We start from the raw sequence: 18100 nt of genomic DNA on the forward strand, positions 1-18100 counted from the left end.
GCACGGAACCCGCTGATAAAGTGTTGTGGCGGAGAAAGGAGCTGTATTGTCGCAGAGGTCCTAAGGTGGAAACCTGTTGCTCTTTGAGGAAGAATGTACTGCAGGTAGGAGAAAAATACATAAAATAGAGCCTGCAGAAAACGTTAAAGGTTAGGTAGCTGGCTCTAATAATACCAGCAGTGTGAGATATTTGAAGATTATCCACTGTGTCACCAGATTTTGCAGAGCGAATTGCGTTGTGGTTTTATTGGTGTTTTTATGCTAATTTTGAAAACGGAAAAAGGAGCTTTGAGCATGAATCTGTTTAAACGACTTGCGCAATTATTCTGGAAACCAACTGATGTAATATACTCTGTTACAGATGCAGTATGTGTAACTCTGATGTTGAATAGTTAGTATGAGAGCATGTGCTGATTTATAGACTCTTTTGTGTCCAAATAAAGATCAGGTCTTTAAAACTTTGAGGAAAAAATATATAATCAATGCTTTTACTTGCCTCTTGTTCAGGGGTGTGTGCTGTAACCCACTGGTCCTTCTGAGGAGAGGTTAGATGGGAAAACAGTGGTCATCACTGGAGCCAACACTGGTATAGGCAAAGAAACTGCCAAGGACCTGGCAAGAAGAGGTACTGTGCCCAGCTGCGGGTCTTTCTCCATCTGCCTCTGTCTATCAGGTTTTCAGACATGTGCCTGCCTCTTTAATTTACACTAACTGGCAGACTGTGACTTACAGTACAGTACCCACTCTGACCTCGTGATTTAAGCACTAAGAACACTTATGTGATTGGGCTAGGTCCAGCTTGCTTGGCATACCTAAGTCTATCATGAATCTGAATAAAAATATAGAAAATATTTGTGGGGTTTTTTTGTTTTGTTTTGTCTTTTAATATTTTTTTTTTAAATGAGCTTCTTGGTTAATGTTTCAACGATTCCAGACGACTGACAGAAATTGAAGACAGATGAGGCGTCGCAGGGACAGAGGGAGCATTGTGAGGGTCCCCTGCAGGGCCAGACATGAAACAAAGACAGTGCATCTAGCAGCCGTGCACACACACACACGCACACACACACACACATGCACACACACACACATGCACACACACACACACATGCACACAGAGTGAGTAATATGAAAGCTGGTTCTGCATACAAGACTCAGTTTGTTCAGCCATCTGCATCATGGCGGACACAGCATGCCACATACACCTTCCTCAGTTTAAGAACAACCAACATGTAATTTTTTTTTTAAATTTACACTGGCACCAGTATAAAATAACCCATAGTAATAATAATAAAACTAGATTCCCTGCCTTAAAACAAAGTAGAAGGAGGCACAGCATCATCTTTCAGTAAACTGGATTACGCAACAATGTGATGACAACATGATTGGATTTGGAAAGATTGATAACGAGAAGCGATTCCTTCAGGCACTGCATCTTAACATTGTCAATCGTTTGTTATGATTTTGATCTAAATTTATTTTATTATTATTATTATTATCATTTACTCATTTATTTTACTTTTTGGTCCATGTAATGAGTTGTCAAAGGAAGCTGTCCATGTGAAATTTAATGTTTATGATGTGAAATCAGGAAAGACTGTTACAATTACATATCATTCTGAGTGTGAATAATCAGTCTATGATCAAAACTGACTCAAGCCATTTTTTCTTTTTATTACATAGTCAGATGATTTGCGCATGTGAAAAAAAATCATCTGCTGAAAGATCTTGGACGTGACTCAGTACACGCCTCTTGGACTTGACTCCCACTGTTTGTTTACTATTTTATTTAATTGTGTGAACTTGGCTTCCCTGTTGATGTGGGAATAATTTGGTCCTCAGGATGGAAACAAAGAACAGCAATAGGTTGGAGATGCTATATTACAACTAGTTAATGGCTTCCATCTTCTGTAATTACTGGGCGCAGCAGCTATTTTGCATATTTTTGAGTGTGTGAAAATGACTGAGTTTGCAGGAGAGCGTGTGTGTATGTGTGTGTGCATATTTGTGCCTGCATATGGGTGAAAGAAAGGGTGCATGTGTCCTCAAACCCCCCCTTCTGTGCTCATTAAGAAGAATGCATGGTAATTTGTGTCAGAAGCGAATGAGAACGACACAATCGAGAGGGTCTTGTGTTTGTTCGAGTGGAGCAGTTGGCTAAATGAGATGCTGAGGGAGAGCTTTAGAGGACAATCTGAAGAACCCTGAAAGATTAAGGTTCTTCATTTAATGCTGGGAGCTTTTGTATGCCAGCAAATGAGCAAAGCTTTTTTTTGTAGTTTTAAGTTTGGGAATCTTTACTGTTCAAGTATTAGGGTAGTACAATACAATTGCTGTGAAAATGGCTGTTATGGGGTGTATAAAAATCATTTGCTGCCAAAAACAGGATGTGAGCTCAGAGTGAAATTTCACACTTGATGGGGGAATATGATGGGGGTCAAGTCTTTCCTAATGAAACTTGGGGTGATTTAAGGTTCCTGTGCTCACCTAAACTGATACTCTGTGAGGAAAGCAATGTGTTGTGAGGGACTGTATTATATTATACTATTTGTCAGCAGCTCGTGCTCTGTGGATCTTACTTTTTAGGTGCACGCATCATCATGGCGTGCAGAGACCTCGAGAGGGCGGAGGAGGCACGGACGGACATTTTGGAAGACACAGGAAATGAGAACGTGGTCATCAGGAAACTTGATCTGTCTGACACCAAGTCCATTAGGGCCTTTGCTGAAGTTGTTAACAAAGGTATATGCTTTTTTTAAATCCACTTTTCCTTTCAAGAGCATACTTGTATGCCTCTTAAGGAGTAATGGACTCTTCAAGGAAACAGGGCTCACTAATTGCAGGGCTGATGTATAAATCCCTGTTTGTTCAGCCCCTCCACCGCCACTGCTGCAGATAATTAGAGGCATACTGTAAAAGCATTTGAATTTAAAACCAGCCGTTTTATCAGATATGAAGTGTATTCGGTACATAGGAAATTTTATACCCAATCTTTATCAGTTTGTGTGTTTTTTTTTTTTTTTTCTCCAGAGGAAAAACAAGTGAATATCCTGATAAACAACGCAGGCATTATGATGTGTCCCTACTCCAAGACAGTTGATGGGTTTGAAATGCAGCTAGGTGTCAATCACTTGGTAAGTTACTCTCAGTTTTGATTGAGAGTATCTGCACTTTTACGCATTTTTTTTTTTCTATCTGCATTTTTACGCCTCTTTTTTGTTTTGATATTAAGGCTCATGTTTCATATTTAGAAGCAGTCATTAAATATGTTTACACAGTTTGCTTGGCTACAACTTTTTCTGACAGCTTAGATTTGTCGGTTTACTTTAACGTGAACAGCTGACAGTCATATTGTGCCTCTGACTGAATTTATGCTAAGTTTGCCTGGTGACAGGCGTATTTTCATAGCGAAAAAGGTCATTTTAAATCTGGCATTAATAACACATCTCGCCAAGCTAGGACAATGAACTAGAGTTGCTGCTGCCAGTGTTCCCCCCTTTATTGGACCATGGATTCTTCCTAGGTGATGTTTTTCTCCATGTTATTTTTGTCTCAGGCTGACGGAGCGGGAACACTCTGTGCTCCAGCATGGTCTCCCACACACATATGCAAACACACAGACATGTACAAATATCCAGAAATAAACCTGTGCCCTTTGGCACATTCTTTATGTGTTCACATGCTCTTTTAAACAGTGATATTATGCAAAATGGGAATTAATGAAAAAATAGTAAAGAAAAATGCTCTTATTAAGATCAAGAAGAGTCCCTCAATGTTTTGAAAACAAAAAAAGAAAAAGAAAACATCTTGGCATGCATTGTATTGGGTGACACACTGTTTACCACATCAGCAGGAATAATATCCTGTGATAATGTAAACTTTCTGACTTCTAACAAAGCAGAAAGCTCACAGCAAGGAAGAAGGAGTAGGAAAAAAACACGAGATTTGCTTGAGATTGCGACTCCTGCGGTTGTAGAGTGCCATGTAAATTGAAAACATGAGGGTGGCCAGGTTTGGTCGTCTAAATGGAGTCAGATTTTAGATTATTCTCAGTCAGGTGGCTGGCTTTTTTTATAAACTCCACAGGAAGAGCTACTCTATGTTGCATATGAGAAACAACCACACAAATTTCAGCAACAGGTATACAAGAAGCACAGCTAGTCACTGATATGATTGGTACAGTTTTCCTTATGTGTCTTTTTTGCAAAATAGTAAAATTAATATATTTGTTTAAAATGGTTATTATACATACACTACCCATTAATTGCTGGGTTTGCTTTATTAATAAATTAACAAGAAAAGGTGTTCTAATTGTTTTCATCAGGTCACGTCCTGCTGACTTATTTACTCTTGGACCTCATCGAGCGTTCTGCTCCGGCCCGTATTGTCATGGTGGCATCGGTGGCCCATACCTGGACTGGGCTTCGACTGGATGATATCAACAGTGAGAAGAGTTACGATGCCATGAAGGCCTACGGACAGAGCAAACTGGCTAACGTCCTCTTTGTACGCTCACTCGCAAAAAGGTTGCAAGGTGAGCTTTTAGAAAAGGAATATCCAAATGTGCATCATGAGGAATGAAGACTATAACACATGGGTATCTTACAGCCATGATATGGCCACAGAAATGTGTAAAAGTGAAGCATGTGCAGACATCGTGTAGGCGGGTTTTGCTGAGAGACTCAGAGTCATGGAATCTGACTAATGGGATGAAGTTGTGCTGTTGAGTCAAGGAAGTAGTTTTTTTTTTTTTTTTTTTTTACATTTTTACATAACAACAGTTTGGCAGCAACAAGCTTAAACTTTCTATTAACGTCACCCTGAATAACTTGCAGAAATACTTGCCTATGTCAGTACCTATCTGCCTTTGTACCTACCCATCTGCCAACAGTTACATTTGAGTCCCATTTCCACTTGAATGCTCTCTTTAATCCTCCAGGAGTAGAGCTCAGTCCATTAACTCAGAAATAACAACAACCTGTCTGTTGTTGTTTTCATTAAAAAGAAAAAAAAGAAAGAAGAAATGTTACGAACCTCGCTTAAAATCTCAACATGCACATATAAATAGCAGGTGACAATTGTTAGCACATGTTATTTGGCAGTATTTGTACGTGCTTGCATTTGTGTTGCAGGTACAGGGGTGAGCGTCTTCTCTCTGCACCCAGGGGTGGTTCAGTCTGACCTGTGGAGGCACCAGCACCAATGTATCCAAGTTGCGGTGAAAATCTTCAAGGTTTTCACCAAGACCACAGTGGAGGGAGCGCAGACTACCATTTACTGTGCTGCAGAGCCAGGTCTAGAGAGCCTGAGCGGAGGGTACTTCAGGTACACAGACCCAGTATTTCAGTTAACAGCAAGAGCTTTTAGAGTGCCGGTGTTACCGTGCCCAGTGTTTCTACCTGGTGATAAAGAAAAAGTTACACTTGATGTAATGTTTTTTCCCCATTTTTTACAAGTTACATAAATGCAGTGCATAGTGTGTAATTCTCATTTTCTGTTTCTTTGTGTGTGCAGTGACTGCGCCCCTGCAAGGTGCTCAAGATCCGCCTCTGATGATGACTTGGCGCAGAAACTGTGGGAAGTCAGCTGTAACATGCTCGGCATCACCTGGCAGTGAATGGGATTAAAACACCTGTGCAGTGAAGACGCTGTGTGTGAAAACATCATACTTTAAACAGCACTGCTAAGCACTTTTATACATGTATTAATGTTACTGTTTAAAACAAAAGTAACAAGATTGCTCCAAAGACCATTTTATTTTGTAAATGATCTAAAAAAGCTGTACATTGTATGTTTTGGTGGGAAAAAGTGTTATTAAAAAGTGCATGATGCTTATTTCTGTGAGGGCATATCTTGTTCATTCCAGTCTTGAACAGCGAGATAGAGCAAAGTGTGGATCTGGTTCTGATCAGTAAAACTCAGATCATTATAAATGCTTGCAGTTCTACCTTTCCTCCTAACAGTAGAAAGAACAATGTGGCACTATTTACAGCATGGACACATATGGTTGTAAGTGTCAGCACGTAAGAGTAACAACTACATTGCAAAATTTTGCTCATTTGTAACCTATAGACACGTTATGTGATGTGACATGTGTGCTTTGACACTATGACACTGAGATGAGTACACTAAGTATAATGAAGAAAAGAAAGAAAAGTCATTATAAAGCAAACGCCAGAATGCTGTTTAGAATCACATCTTAATCTACATCACATGAGGGAGGATTTAGTGCTAAGGAATGTGGAATAAGATAAGCCCATGACCAGTAATCTGTCTGAACAATGTGTGCATTCTGATTTAGATATACAGTCTCTGAAAAAAAGATCTAGAACCCCTGATTGTAATTTTATGGATTTTAATATGTGATAAATTTAGGGGCCCTACATTCCTTTTGTAACTATTTAGTTTTCTTATTTATTTTAATTGTGAAAATGACTAAACCATTGCCAGTTTGCTGTCTGCTAGTGTTTCATCTTTATTAAAGGGGATAAACTCGTTTTCCTATACCTAATTCTAGTCCTTGTCTAAAGACTTGTTTATTATCTTGATTGTTTTTCATTTTTCAGTCTGCTATTAATGCATTTCTGGGATGATGGCTGCAAATGTTTGCTTGCCCAAATATGTCAATAAAGCACAACTTCGATGGGATATATGATCTTACAGTATCACACCAATCCTCTTTATAGCCAGCTCCATTACATTCATGGATCTTCTTTGAGGTCTTTCTTCTTTCTGCCTTTCAACTCCAGAAAGTGTAAGCACACCTCCCCGCCTGCAGGGGGCGGTGCAGAGAATGATAACAGCACATAGAATACAATACGCATGCGCTCCTAAAGTCTACGTCAGCTCTTTCTCTACAAGGGGGTGATCTGTGTCGTAGCTACGTGGCTCTCACTTCTCTGACTTTCTTACTAAACATCACGTAGGAAATAGGTAAGCTAACGGCCGCTTTTAAATACACATGTGTCTTTTTCATCAGATAAATGTAGCCAACTATAGTTGGGTTGGAACCTTTTGATTTTATTTTACATGTCGAGGTTTATTGCCAACATAACGCTACGTCGCCATAATAGTTAGCATATCTTAGGATAACGTTAGCTAAGGTCGAGTTTTAATTAAATTAACGTAACATAACTGACTTAAAATCAGCTTCGCATACTTGTTTTTATCGTATTTTTTGTTTATTTCTTAGAAAATGAGAATATATAAAGTATATTTATAATGACAAAGTTGTTAAAGCTCGGCCAGCTAAAGTCAACGTCAGCACTAAAACCAGTCCCAGCTTTAATATTGACTTGTGTTGTTTCTATCTTCAGACTAAGCACCATGGATCAGGTTATGCAGTTTGTTGAGCCCGGCCGGCAGTTCGTGAAAGACTCCATCAGGCTCGTTAAGAGGTGCACAAAACCCGACAGAAAAGGTGGGTGTTGTTTCTTTTTATTTATATCGGCTAGCCTTTGTTTGCTGGAAACGAATATATAAATTTGAACCAATTGACTTGCAAATTCCGGAGCCAAAGAGCTCAATTATTATGATCTTTTTCTTTAATAGGGACATTGTATTATTTCCAGTATTTTTAACAATGATTATTTTTGCCCTCACCCAGAATTTCAGAAGATTGCAATGGCCACAGCGATTGGGTTTGCCATCATGGGATTCATTGGTTTCTTTGTCAAGCTCATTCACATCCCCATCAACAACATAATTGTGTAAGTAAACAATTTACGAACAATTTTTAGATAACATCGTTTAAAACGTGCTCTAATCTGGCTCACTGATAATGTGGGGGTTTAGGGTTTTGCTCTGTATTCCTCTCGAACTGAGTAGGGCTGGTCATTCAAAATTGAAGTCAGTGATGACTCTACAGACAATGAGGGTAACTTACTGATCCAGACCCACTTCTCATTATCATCTGCCTTTACTTGTTATCTAAGTTCATCCCCAATTTTACTCAGTACAATATATATGTATTTTTATTTTAAAACTCCTGTAATGTCTTAATTTTATAATGAAAAAATACTGCACTTTGATCCAGAATTTCTGCCATCACCCTTGAATCTTGTGAATCACTATGGCTCTACCATTAATTGTTAGTCATATGTTATAGCTCCTACTAATACTATATTTCCACAGACAAATTTAACATGATTGCATCTTTTATTTCAGTCTCTGATCAAGTTTCTCTTGTATATAAATTTCATTAAATGGATGATAAAATGACAAACTCTTCCAGTGATTAATCATTTTTATTACACAAAACACAGGATTTAAAAAGTCACACCGGTACCGTTGGCAATTGTTTGTGTACAGTAGAAGACCGCATAATTATACTGCTTAGGCTGTTATAAAAAGTGAGAATATGTGGAAAAAAAGGTGCATTTGTGTTGTCCAACTTAACATCCCCTTCTGTGTTTTTCCTTCTAGTGGCGGTTAGGTCCTGATCAATCAGACTTCATCACGTGGGGACAGGAGATGGCGGTGCAGTGTTAACAGCTGGTGTGATTGGGGGGGGGGGGGGGGGGGGATTGTCGGGATGGCATTTTTACATTCTGTGCTCAACATTTATGTCACTGTGTAAATAAAAATAATTGGAAATCTGATATGTCCCGTCTACTCTATCAACACAGCACCTTTTTACAGTAGCTTGGTTTTTACCTTCTGTAAATCTGCCATCAAAAGGCACTTTTAATTAGGCGTTCTCAATTTGATTTAATCAATAGAGATTGCTAACAGCCACAGAAGGCAGGCCCATCGTCTTGACCTCAAAGGCACACGCAGGATGCTGCTATGCATAGTGGATATCTGGACACACGTAGGCAATAATGTGCAGATATTAAAACAATTGTTCATTTTGAATTTAACACTACAGTGTAGAAGCTCAAGGTAGGAATAGAGTTTAACTGTATAGTGCCACTTCATGTTACCTTCAGAGTAGTAATAATTTGGCATTCATGACTTGTGGTTTGAGTATGTTATTCAAAAGACAGTGGTCACCATGGTTACAGCAAAGAAATTAGCTTTTCAGCATTAGATTTTTTCATTTATATCTGAGTGAACAAAAATTAAAAAGCCTGTTCAAATGTAAGTGTAAAACCTGAGATTTTTTTCCCGTTGGTGATCTGGAGAAACTAGGTCACAATTCCACATTTTTCACTTCCATTAAGAAGGATTTCGCTTCTTTGTCATTCCCCGTTTTTACCGATGCCCATGCTCCAAAGAAGAGGCTGGTCTGTGGTCACGGTTACGGCCTTCCTGGGCTTTCCGGGGTCAGTGGGCTCATAAGTGTTGGAGGTGCTTACTAGCTTGCCAAACTGCAGGACCTCATTATCTGGACAGAGGAGACAGAAATATAACAATTACACACAATACTAATGGCAGACCAAGTGACACCGCACTTAATGCTCTTTGGCTGTTCATTATATTGCTGCATGCCAGAGTCTTTTTTTTTCTTTTTGAGAAGTGGTCTGGATCAACATGGTCTTGGATAACAATTGTGAGGCAGGGTGGTCCGCATGACTTTGGATTTTGTAAAGCCGTGTGAGGCCACACGTGGTTTTACAGCCAAATCCACAAAGGGTCTTGAATATTCCTACTTTGTGATTACTTCAGTAATCACAGTCATTACAGTTATGTCCTCATTTTAATTGCCAGTAGCAGGGAAGGTAACCACTAGGGTATACAAGTCACATACCACATTTTCTTTTGTTTTGTGATTTTATACACAACAAGCCTTCAGTACTTTCCCAACAAATACAAATGATTTGACTAATGCAGCTGTCCAACAGTGTCCTCAAGTGGTCAAAATAGGAAACTCAGTAGTATCCATGCAACCTACTGCAAGAAAAATTTTGCCATCTGCTGGTCCTTTATTGGGAACTTATTTAGCCTTTTGCTGTAGAGAACTAAATTCATTTTAGCCTCCTTACACTGACTCCCACTAAGCTTTAGACCTGATCTTAAGAACACAGCAGGGTATAAAGAGGACTGGTGCAAAACCAATCACATTGTTAAGAACATAATACCGCTTTTTCTTTATATTTTGCTTTAAAATAATACATACAGTAATTTACTGAAACATGACAAACATAGATGGAAATACAATACATAAGGCAAAAAGAGTGTTTAATTCTGACAAGCTTCAAAGTCACCATCTGCTAGGACCACCTTTCTTGCTTTGTTTACGTAGTCTTTGGGAATAGTTCTCCAGGCTTCTTAAATGGCATTGGATGCTCTTCCTTGGATGTTGGCTGACTTTTGTTTATTTTTCTGTGGAGATGATCCCACAGAGCTTCAAACATTTTGTGGCCTGGGCTCTGAGGAGGCCATTTAATCAGTGATAGCGGTCCACTGTGTTTTTCTCTCCAGGTTGGTTCGGGATTGTCATTTTTTCAACATTATTATGCTGAAAAATGAAGCAGATACTTTTCAAATGCTACTGAATGGTGTGTTAACTCCATCAGTTTTAACAAGATCTCCAACACCACTGTATGAAATGCAGCACCAAACCATGACAATGCTGCTTCTGTGTTTTACTGATGGCCCTAGACACTCACTGTTCACCTCTCTCGTGACCTCCTCCACATGCTGCCAATGATTTGCACAGAAACAGCTTTAGTGAAGGTTACAAATGATCTTCTTATGGCCTCTGACAGTGGACTCATCTCTGTGCTTGTCCTTCTTGACCTTAGTGCAGCATTCGATACTGTTGACCATAATATCCTATTAGAGCGATTAGAACATGCTGTAGGTATTACAGGTATTGCACTGCAGTGGTTTGTATCATATCTATCTAATAGACTCCAATTTGTGCATGTAAATGGAGAGTCCTTTTCACTGCTATGCAGATGACACCCAGCTCTATCTGTCCATGAAGCCAGATAACACACACCAATTAGTTAAACTGCAGGAATGTCTTAAAGACATAAAGACTTGGATGGCCACTAACTTTCTGCTTCTTAACTCAGATAAAACTGAGGTCATTGTACTCGGCGCTGAAAAGCTTAGAAATATGGTATCTAACCAGATTCTTACTCTGGATGGCATTACCTTGGCCTCCAGTAACACTGTGAGGAACCTTGGAGTCATTTTTGACCAGGATATGTCCTTCAACGCACATATTAAACAAATATGTAAGACTGCGTTCTTCCATTTGCGCAACATCTCTAAAATTAGAAATATCCTGTCTCAGAGTGACGCTGAAAAACTAGTTCATGCATTTATTACTTCCAGGCTGGACTACTGCAATTCATTATTATCAGGATGTCCAAAAAACTCACTGAAAAGCCTTCAGTTAATCCAAAATGCTGCAGCAAGAGTACTGACAGGGACTAGAAAGAGAGAGCATATTTCTCCTGTTTTGGCTTCCCTTCATTGGCTTCCTGTTAAATCCAGAATTGAATTCAAAATCCTGCTCCTCACATACAAGGTCTTAAATAATCAGGCCCCATCTTATCTTAATGACCTTGTAGTACCATATCACCCTATTAGAGCACTTCGCTCTCGCTCTGCAGGCCTACTTGTTGTTCCTAGAGTATTTAAAAGTAGAATGGGAGGGAGAGCCTTCAGTTTTCAGGCCCCTCTTCTGTGGAACCAGCTTCCAGTTTGGATTCGGGAGACAGACACTATCTCTACTTTTAAGATTAGGCTTAAAACTTTCCTTTTTGCTAAAGCATATAGTTAGGGCTGGACCAGGTGACCCTGAATCCTCCCTTAGTTATGCTGCAATAGATGTAGGCTGCCGGGGGATTCCCATGATGCATTGAGTTTTTCCTTTCCAGTCACCTTTCTCACTCACTATGTGTTAACAGACCTCTCTGTATTGAATCGTATCTGTTATTAATCTCTGTCTCTCTTCCACAGCATGTCTTTTATCCTGTCTTCCTTCTCTCACCCCAACCGGTCGCAGCAGATGGCCGCCCCTCCCTGAGCCTGGTTCTGCCGGAGGTTTCTTCCTGTTAAAAGGGAGTTTTTCCTTCCCACTGTCGCCAAGTGCTTGCTCATAGGGGGTCATATGATTGTTGGGCTTTTCTCTGTATCTATGAAGCGCCTTGAGGTGACATTTGTTGTGATTTGGCGCTATATAAATAAAATTGAATTGAATTGAATTGATTTGAGCCAAACAAATCATCAAATTTGGACCTGTTGCCATGATTTTTAGTCCAATTTCTGTGTAATTTGGCATACCTCAGCCTTCTCTCTGTGTTTCAATTCATTAAGAATTGCTTCTTGACAGCCACCCTTCCACTGAGACCATGTCTAATGATGTTTTCGACAAACAGTAGAAGGTCCTGATGGGTCTTTCAGGTCCTGTGTCAGATCTTTGCTGGATAATTTCCTGTCTCTTAAGGACATGGGTGTCAGACACTGCTCATCTGCTGTAGATAGTTTTTTAGTCTTGCCAATTCTTCTTTTGTCCTCCACTTGTCCAGATTCTTACCTTTTTTTTTTTAAAGAATGTACTGCACACCACCATGAGATATATAAAGGTTTTCTGCTAAGGGCTCTTTGTGAATCACCTTGATAGTGCAAAAAAATATTATTTTATGCCTATCAAACTGTCATCTTTGGTATTTTTTTCACAGATTCAGCTACAGAAATCCAAACAAATTGTGTGTTTAAGCAGGCTAGTAATAAAATGTCTAAAGATAAATGTTTAAATTGGTTCTTTGCTCACTTGTCTGTTACATGCAAACATAATACTGGTTATTAAATAGAGTTAGGTGCTTTTCTTAGGTTTAGATGAGAACAGAAAAAAAGCACTCCTTCGAAAATGGTCAGGTAAAAGGACTGGACTGAAAATGAGAGAAAAAGCAGCCCATGTCAAAAAACAAAACAAAAAAACTTTTGAAAGACCCCGAGAAAGCCTGGATAACTACTGGATCCAGACCGCTTTTACAATAAATGAATAAATAACAACAGTCTGTCTCACTGGAAGGAAAATGTGAGGGGTGACTCGAGACTTTTGCACAGTACTGTGAATATTAATCTAGGCAAAATAACAAATCACTGATCATGCTTCGATAGCCCTGAATGACAAAAAATGTGAATTTGCACGGCACTTTTTCCATTAAGCGTTACATTTATTTACGCTGCATTAGCTCTGAACAAGCTGAGCTGACAAACACTGAGAGAATGGAGCTATTCAGTCGTGTCTAATATGAAAAGGCTATGCTCACGGTAGGAGATTTACACCTGGGGCTTTTTGTTATTTCCTCACTTTTATCTGATACTGTGTCCTTAACATCTGCAGCAAATTAAGTACTTAAGAAATTTCTGAACCTTCAGTTTAGTAAATTTGCAAAAATCTACTTCAGTTGTGTTAATGGAGGAAAAACAGTTAATGTGGTTTTCAGATCTGAATGGAGGAAGGTTTTTTTTTTTCTTTTGGAAAGCTTTGACCCGTTCATGTCTGAACACTTTCACAAAGCAAGACACAACAGCCTCTCTTTTTTAAAATTTCCATTTGTTTTTGGCTTCTTAAATCCATCTTTATTTAATTCTCTGGTTTGCCTGCTCGGTGTCAGTGTGCTATGATCAGTGTTTAAGAGTAAGTTGGAGGATGAGTTCTCATTAGTACTATAAATCACGCTGCAAGCAGGTCTTTCTTTTTTCCTTGGGAAATTATTTCTGCTCTATTAAAATATCAATTTTAGAATTTTGTGGAAGCAAAACTGCCTTAACTTCAAAAAGCACCAACCTCCAAAGTCTCGCTGACAAGAAAACATGCAAACATGATTTACTTAAGTGAAAGAGCTAAACAGCACTGCAAGGGTAAATAAAACCTTGCAAACCACATTGATAAGTTTAAGTAGCCAAAATATGTTATTTAAGATTTTCTACCACATTTGAATTTAAAGGAGGCCAATATTACAATTACTGGGGGCTGCAGGCACCTGTGCATTCAATCAATCAAATTTATCAATTATCCAGTTAACCAATCGTGTGGCAGCAGTGATGTGCATAGGGAATCTCAGTTAATGTTCACATGAAACATCAGAAAGAGGGACAAACTGAACATCGATGACTTCGATGATAATGATATTGTTGCCGCCAGATGTACTGGAGTACTGTTCCTCTCCTTGGATTTCCTTGAGTGAAACGTATGAAACCACGACAAAAAAAAAAAGTAACATCCAGTGAGCAATAGTTTTGCTGAAGAAAATGTCTTGTTGATGAGAGGTCAAAGGAAAATGGTCAGACTGGTTGGAGCTGACAGAAGGGCTGAGGTAACTCGGATAACAAATCTTTATGACTATTGTGAGCACAAAAAGGATCTCAGAGTTCACAAACATCCAACCTCGAAGCGGGTGAGCTGCAACAGCGGGAGCGCACATAAATAGAAATATGGAGCGGCAGCTGGCACAAGCTCACAAGAAACCGAAGAACAGAAAAACACAGCCTGCAGAGTGACGCAGATGGTAGGGTCAGAAATTCACATCAGCACCAAAGTGCCCTGTGTCAACAGTCCAGGCTGGTGGTGGAGCTGTAATGGTGTGGGAATGTTTTCATGGCAACACCAGTCAATCAAGGATTAAATTCCACACCACTGCAGCTGGCTAAGTGCAGTCTATCCCTTTACACCCACAATTTACAACCTATTGTCTAATGGCTACTTTCAGGATGATAATGCTCCGTATCCTAAAGCAAATGGCCACAGAGGCTAAAATCTGGATCCAACATCAAACATCTGGAACGCGGAAGAGTGGATGATTTGCACGATTAAAGTGCCGCTACAAAAAAAATAAGAAATAAAACATTCTGCAGACATTAACTGATGCAATCGTGTTAACATTTTGTAGAAGCTGCACAGCAAAGGGAGGACCTGCTCAGTATGTAGCATGGTGCTCCTAATAAAGTGTTCAAAGAGCACATGCTTCCCCCCAGAGCTCGCAACAGCAAAAAGCTGTTTTGTATACAGGTGGGTAGAGCCGAGTACTACATCTTTATATGTAAAATCTTAACAGAATATAGTTAATAATGTATGAAATCAAGTGTGCAGTCATGCAAAGCAAAGAACAAAAACATTGTACGTCATTAACCTTTTAAAAAAATATGTGCGTGTTGTGTTTCTTACATAAACAGAATATAGTTAGTTTTAATAAACCGAATCGTATTTCAAAAGCATAACTTTAGCAAAAGTCTAAATTAATCATTAGGCTGCAAGTCTCTGAATATTTTAAGGGACATTTTTCCTCCAGCCTCGGTAAATTGGGTGCCAGGACAACGACTATGCATCATTAGTGCAAAAATATCTTACATAATCTGGGCTTTTTCTTTTTTTGAGGCTTTTTGCTTTTCGATACGTCTTTAATGGTCGACACTTAGACATGCATATTTGGAATCTTATAAATGTGAAGTAGCTTTATATTTTATATGTATATATACACACACACACACACACACACACATTAGTCATACTACTATTGCACAGTAGTAACCTCAAAGCACCACCTTGCATTGCCTTGGCACATATGTGAAGATGCAAAATGTGAATAGCATTAGATATTAAGAATTTTATAAATATGCAAAAATGGTTTTGGTGCAATCACATCACACAAGGGTAAAAAAAAAAATGAACACAAAAGAACAAAGCCAGCAGAGAATGAAGCAAATCATTTGTCCACAGGCGCCTGCACGCACATCAAACAGGGACAAAGAAAAATCCTATTCTGCTTCAAAGACTGCCAAACAAGCATGGTATTAGAGCAGCTTGACTCGGAATAAGGGTGGTGGGGAAATGAGTTGTATGTGAAGTTGCGTTACTTAATAATTGAGCGAGCACAGAGTCAGGCTCGCTATACCCTGGGTGTACGAGAACAATGTCTGACTGCGTTTAAGTGCCGGCTTTAAGGTTTCTCTCTGTAGGATAATGTGTTTCCACCATGTTCTTAGCAACTGGGAAAAGAGGGTGAAGTCAAGGCAGATACTGTCGGATTATGAGTTCTGGACTCTCTTAAAAATGTGAAATCAAAAGGCTTTAAAAATACTTTCCTCACATTCTTATTAATGCACATGAGGGGGGTTACTGCCACGGGAGGAACAGTTCTCTTACTTTACATTTCAGATTTCTCTAACTATCCTGTTTGCTTTTATAACATTTATTTATCTATTACATTATGTACAAGAATATGGAGTGTTTACATCTAAATGTTTGAGACCTCATGGCTTTGAGTAAATTTTGGAGCAAGGTTACAAAAAGTGTGCACTAAATCAGTGAAACAAGATTCATACCAGTGTACCGGTAATGTGATGTGACAATAAAAGTGATTTGATTTGAACTTTGATAAATCGTAATAGCCTCAACCCAACAGGGTTCCAAGGCCAATTATCATAATTATCAATCATCATCCAAATGCAATGATCATAAAACACCTACCTCTGCATACTGCCATTAAACTACAATCACTGTGAAGCCTTTTTCTGTTGTAAATAGAAGTGGAAGCTGTTCTTAAAAGTACCACTAGAGGCAGCAGAGCACCACAAGAATTAGGAGTCATTACCAAACAGGATGTCAGAGTGGCACCTGCATCTACTGACACACATTATCTCTGTTTTTCTCTCCAACACACATCCATTTACAGACCTACACCCACACACACTTACTTACAGACGCACTTATGCTCACGTGAACTTCACTGAGCATAAAAGGCATTAGCGCTGTGACAGTAAATGAATACGGGGGTTACTCCCAAAGAGGGAACAGTTTTCTTGGGATGTTTTTATAAAATATTTGAAATTTGAATTTGTTTATTACATAATGTAAAAAAAGGCAAGTTTTTAGGGGCTCTATGGCTTTCTCTAAAACTTTGGCGTAAGGCTGCAAAAAAATGTGCACTACATCTATGAAATATGCCAACACTTTGATAAATAAAAATGGCACGAGGCACTGCTCAAAAACAGGCTTCCAAAGCTTTACAAATATGCAATTATCACAATATTTCTACCTCAGCGCACTGCCATTAGACTACAGTCAATGTGAAGTGTTTTTCTGGGGGAAATAATCGTGGAAGTAATTAAGAAAAGTACCACCAGAGGCACCAGAGCACCACACGAGGAAGAATTAGGAGTCATTACCAAACAGGATGTCAGAGTGGCACCTACATCTACTGACACACATTATCTATGTTTGTGTCTCCTACACACATCCATTCACAGACCTACACACATACACACACACACTTACAGATACTCTTATGCGCGTGCAAACTTTACTGAGCACAAAAAGCTTTCAGATGGCTTCATTAGTAATCCCCTCCTCAAAGCTGATACCGATCAATAACGGCCCCCTTTGCAGAGGGGACCGAAATGAGCGCTGCATCCTCCAGTGATAACAATGGAGATGTTTGCTGCCTGTAATTGCATTTCCAGCGCCACAGCTGAAAGGACCCGTCAGCTGTAAGTAGACCGTATTTACACAACAAATTGCCTTAGAGAGAGGCTGGGCGAGAGGAGAGATTCCCAGTTTCTGGGGCCATTTTTGTGTTTGGGGGCCATTTTTGAGAGCGATAGAGGGAGTGAGAGGAGAGACTGTTGCTGGTTTATATTTTTTTCTTCTCTGTAGTCTTTTCTATAAAACAGGCTTATAAACGCTAAAATATGGAATCGAATTAGGTTTGACGCAAACTAACCACAGACAGCGCAGTGGTCAAGGTTACCGCCCTCTATCTAAAGCTGCAATTCATGTAAAAACTAAAAGATTATACTCAAATTTGAGTCTTTTTACTGCAGGTGCAGCACTTGTTAGAAATCATTTTTAATTTTCAGTCATTGTGAGCAGGAAAGAAAACACTTCATCATCATTTTGAACAACGGAGATGCTGATCAGTGTCAGGGTGAGTCTTATCATTAATGATTGTGTTTATTCGTGATCATTTTGCTAATCGATCATGATAAAGAGCAGGATTTGTCACTGGCAGAAAAAATGGAACGCATTACGTATAAATGCATTTAGCGATGCACGGGTGTCCCCTTTTTAACATGAAACGTCAGCGCGAGGCAAATTAAAGTCATTCTCTCGGGGGGGTAGATCCTCCACTCCCTCAGAACAGTGTGCTATCAAATTTCCTCGCGCTTCACGGCGCAGCTCACTCACCACACTGAG

General features: G+C 39.3%; 3 protein-coding genes across 9 annotated transcripts in view; 2 read left to right on the forward strand and 1 right to left on the reverse strand.

Annotated features, from left to right (window-relative positions):
* The first annotated feature begins 507 nt into the window (after nucleotides 1–507).
* Nucleotides 508–6691, forward strand: LOC146511267 (retinol dehydrogenase 12). Its single transcript, XM_085173208.1, has 7 exons — nucleotides 508–625; nucleotides 2587–2742; nucleotides 3031–3134; nucleotide 4003; nucleotides 4325–4534; nucleotides 5133–5325; nucleotides 5515–6691. The coding sequence occupies exons 2-7, from the start codon at nucleotides 2601–2603 to the stop codon at nucleotides 5615–5617; spliced, it is 753 nt and encodes a 250-aa protein (XP_085029334.1). The 5' UTR covers nucleotides 508–625; nucleotides 2587–2600; the 3' UTR covers nucleotides 5618–6691.
* A 107-nt stretch (nucleotides 6692–6798) lies between these two features.
* On the forward strand, nucleotides 6799–8600 carry sec61g (SEC61 translocon subunit gamma). Of its 2 annotated transcripts, XM_085173205.1 has the most exons (4): nucleotides 6801–6933; nucleotides 7317–7420; nucleotides 7607–7709; nucleotides 8425–8600. In XM_085173205.1, exons 2-4 carry the CDS (start codon nucleotides 7327–7329, stop codon nucleotides 8432–8434), a joined length of 207 nt encoding a protein of 68 aa, XP_085029331.1. In that variant the 5' UTR covers nucleotides 6801–6933; nucleotides 7317–7326; the 3' UTR covers nucleotides 8435–8600. The 2 variants fall into 2 exon arrangements, with proteins under 2 accessions (XP_085029332.1, XP_085029331.1); XM_085173206.1 differs by lacking the exon at nucleotides 8425–8600 and having other exon boundaries at nucleotides 6799–6933; nucleotides 7607–7713.
* The window catches only part of tpk1 (thiamin pyrophosphokinase 1), an 84464-nt gene continuing 74788 nt past the window's right edge, over nucleotides 8425–18100 (reverse strand). For all 6 annotated transcript variants that reach the window (XM_085173200.1, XM_085173199.1, XM_085173197.1 and 3 more), the window contains one exon: nucleotides 8425–9328. In XM_085173200.1, the coding sequence (XP_085029326.1) occupies nucleotides 9183–9328 (146 nt within the window). In that variant the 3' untranslated portion in view covers nucleotides 8425–9182. The remainder of the gene's footprint in view (nucleotides 9329–18100) is intronic.

Source organism: Neolamprologus multifasciatus, chromosome 9 (genome assembly GCF_963576455.1).
Source record: "Neolamprologus multifasciatus chromosome 9, fNeoMul1.2, whole genome shotgun sequence".
NCBI classification, from domain to species: Eukaryota; Metazoa; Chordata; class Actinopteri; order Cichliformes; family Cichlidae; genus Neolamprologus; species Neolamprologus multifasciatus.